This window comes from Corapipo altera, unplaced genomic scaffold (genome assembly GCF_003945725.1).
Source record: "Corapipo altera isolate COAL_440 unplaced genomic scaffold, ASM394572v1 60546, whole genome shotgun sequence".
NCBI lineage: Eukaryota > Metazoa > Chordata > Aves > Passeriformes > Pipridae > Corapipo > Corapipo altera.
The window spans coordinates 8,561-11,309 of NW_020885268.1; the positions used below are offsets into that span (position 1 = coordinate 8,561).

A 2,749-nucleotide genomic window follows, 5' to 3' on the forward strand; every position below is an offset into this window, starting at 1 on the left:
ATCCATGACCAGGCCAAGCCCAGGAGTTCTTCCAGGTGCTTCCATCCCTGGCCAGGCCAAGGTGGGAGTTCTTCCAGGTGCTTCCATCTCTGGATACATTCAAACAAGTCCATCTTTTCCCTCTGAAATTCCATGTTCTGTTTAGTCTCTCTGGATCTTGATTCCATTGAATTAGACTCCAGAAAAAAACAGGGCCAAGCCGTGGTGGGAGTTCTTCCAGGTTCTTCCATCCATGGCCAGGCCATGGTGGGAGTTCTTCCAGGTGCTTCCATCCATGGCCAAGCCATGGTGGGATTTCTTCCAGGAGCTTCCATCCTCTGGATACGTTCAGACAAGTCCACCTTTTCCCTCTGAAATTCCCTGTCCAGTTTAGTCTCTCTCTGGATCTTGCTCCCATTGAATTAGACTCCCGAGAAAAGTGTGGCCAAGCCAAGGAGTTCTCCCAGGAGATTCCATCCGTGGCCAGACCAAGGTGGGAGTTCTTCCAGGAGCTTCCATCCTCTGGATACATTCAAACGCAGGGATTTAAACCCAGTCCCACCTGAGCGTGGATTATTCTCCTCTCCTTATCTTGGAATCATGGAACGGTTTGGGTTGGAAGGGAATTTTGAAGGTCAAGGAATTCCAACCCCCATTTCCATGGGCAGGGACTCCTCCCACTATCCCAGGTTGCTCCAACCCGGCCTTGGACACTTCCAGGGATGGAACAGCCACAACTTCTCTGGGAATTCCATTCCAGCCCCTTCCCACCCTCCCAGGAAAGAATTCCTTCCCAGTATCCCATCTAACCCTCTGGCAGTGGGAAACCATTCCCTGTGTCCTGTCCCCCCATCCCTCATCCCAATTCCCTCTCCAGCTCTCCTGGAGCCCCTTTAGGCTCCGGAATGTGGATGTTCTCCCCTCATCCAACCTCTCCCAGCGCTTTTGGCCTCCAGGTGTCTCCGCTGTCGAGCGTGACGGGATCTCCTGGAGCTGCAGGAGCTCATCCCTCGGGATCTGAGCCGGGCTTTTCCTCCTTTTCCCTGCCGTAGGTGGCGAAAGCGGCTTCAACATTCCTGCGGTGACGCTGTGCCCGGAGGTCGCCAAATACCTGGAATTGCCCTTGGCCGGGCTGGCCCTGGAGCAGCCCCGGGATATGGATGGAGTGGCCAAAAGGCTCTTCTGTGACGCCTACATGTACCTGTTCCAGAGCCGGAAAATGGCCCTGTACAAGTGACCTGGAGCGGCCTCGGGAATCTGGGATCGCTTCCCGGCCCCTCGGGAACAGCCGAGTCTGGACGCAACAAGCTGCACTTCGGAGCCTCTTCTTACCTCTCCTGGTATCCCGCTATCCGTGGGGTTGGGAAATCCCGGCTTTATCCCGTGGGCACAGCTGGACTTTGGAATTATTGACGCCCGGATCCCGTCTCGTTCCGCACGTTCCCATCCCGCTCTTTTCCCTTCCCACCCTCCTTTTCTCCCGTCCCTCCGAAGCCGAGGACCAGCAGCAACCAAAGCACCGGGATTCATCCTCAGGTTTTCAGGGAGCACAAGGAATCCGCAGCCTTCCCTTCCCTGAAAACATCCTCGCCTGGATTTGGGGGAGTGGGAAAACCGGGTGGGAGCCAGTTGAGATGGATCAGGAGGAGGAGTTTTCCCTCTAAATCCCTCAATTATCTGCACTTCCCTAATCCAGCACTTTTTTCCTGCCATCCCTCGGGCGTCTCGAGTTGAAAATATCCCTTAAAACCAGATATTCCTGGAAGAAGAAAACTGGGAGAAGGATGGAGCAACTGCCGCTCCCTCCCTTCAGCAAACTCCGCGCGGGATTCGGGGTTTCCACTTGACTCTTAAGCACTTCCCATCCCGTTTTTTTTCCACGTCCACTTCCAAGTTCGGTGCCAAACAATAGAATTCCAAGGGCAGAAATGGGAAAAAAAAAACAACAAAAAAAAAGCACTTTCAGATTTCCTGCCCTGAGTCCAGGAAGGTTTCGGGATTCGGTGGGAATTGATATTCCATGAAGTTTAATAAACTCATGAACTGGGGGATTCATGGACATGGAATTCCAGCAGCGGGACACCCAAAACCTCGTGGGACACTTCCAGGAATCCCGGATTTGCAGCTTTAACCCCTCTCTCCCTGCTCTTTTTTTTCTTTTCCCTGTTTAGTGCAGGAATTTTTCCACCCGGCTTCGGATCCACCCCGGTGGCTCGGGCCACGCGGTTGAGGATCTTCCTGGCTTTCCATCCCTATGGAATCCTTCCACTTGGATAAGTCCCACCTGGAGTTCTGGGCCCGGTTTGAGCTCCGCAGTCCGGGAGAGAGGAAGAGAATCCAAGGAAGAGCAGTGAAGGGATGAAGGGATTGGATGAAGGGATTGGAGCAGGAGAGGCTGGAAGAGCTGGGATTGTCCATCCTGGAGAAGGGGAATCTCCTCAATATCCATAAATCCCTGAAGGGACCCTCGGGAGCTTCTCTGCCCAGCACCAGGACCAAAGCGGTTTCACTTGGATTCCCTCTGGACATCGGGAATCACATCCTTGGGGGTGACAGGAGGAATTCCAGGAATTCCACTGGCACAGGTCGCTCCCCTCATCCACCCAAGTCGTTCTTCATTCCTCTTTTCCCAAAAACTCGGGACAACTTTTACTCAGGCACAACGAACTCCGGGATTTTTTGGTGCTTTGCTCTAAAAAAAAAAAAACCATGGAACTTCCGGCGAAATATTCCCGGTTTTCCTGGAGTTTCTTCCTCTCTCCAAAGGGGA

General features: G+C 53.3%; 1 protein-coding gene across 1 annotated transcript in view; it reads left to right on the forward strand.

Annotated features, from left to right (window-relative positions):
• Positions 1-1,538, forward strand: part of LOC113940320 (ubiquitin carboxyl-terminal hydrolase CYLD-like) — a gene marked incomplete at its 5' end in the record, with an annotated part of 8,375 nt that extends 6,837 nt beyond the window's left edge. The window contains one exon of the mRNA XM_027631449.1: positions 1,032-1,538. Coding sequence (XP_027487250.1) covers positions 1,032-1,216 — 185 coding nt within the window. The remainder of the gene's footprint in view (positions 1-1,031) is intronic.
• Between the last annotated feature and the right edge of the window lie 1,211 nt (positions 1,539-2,749).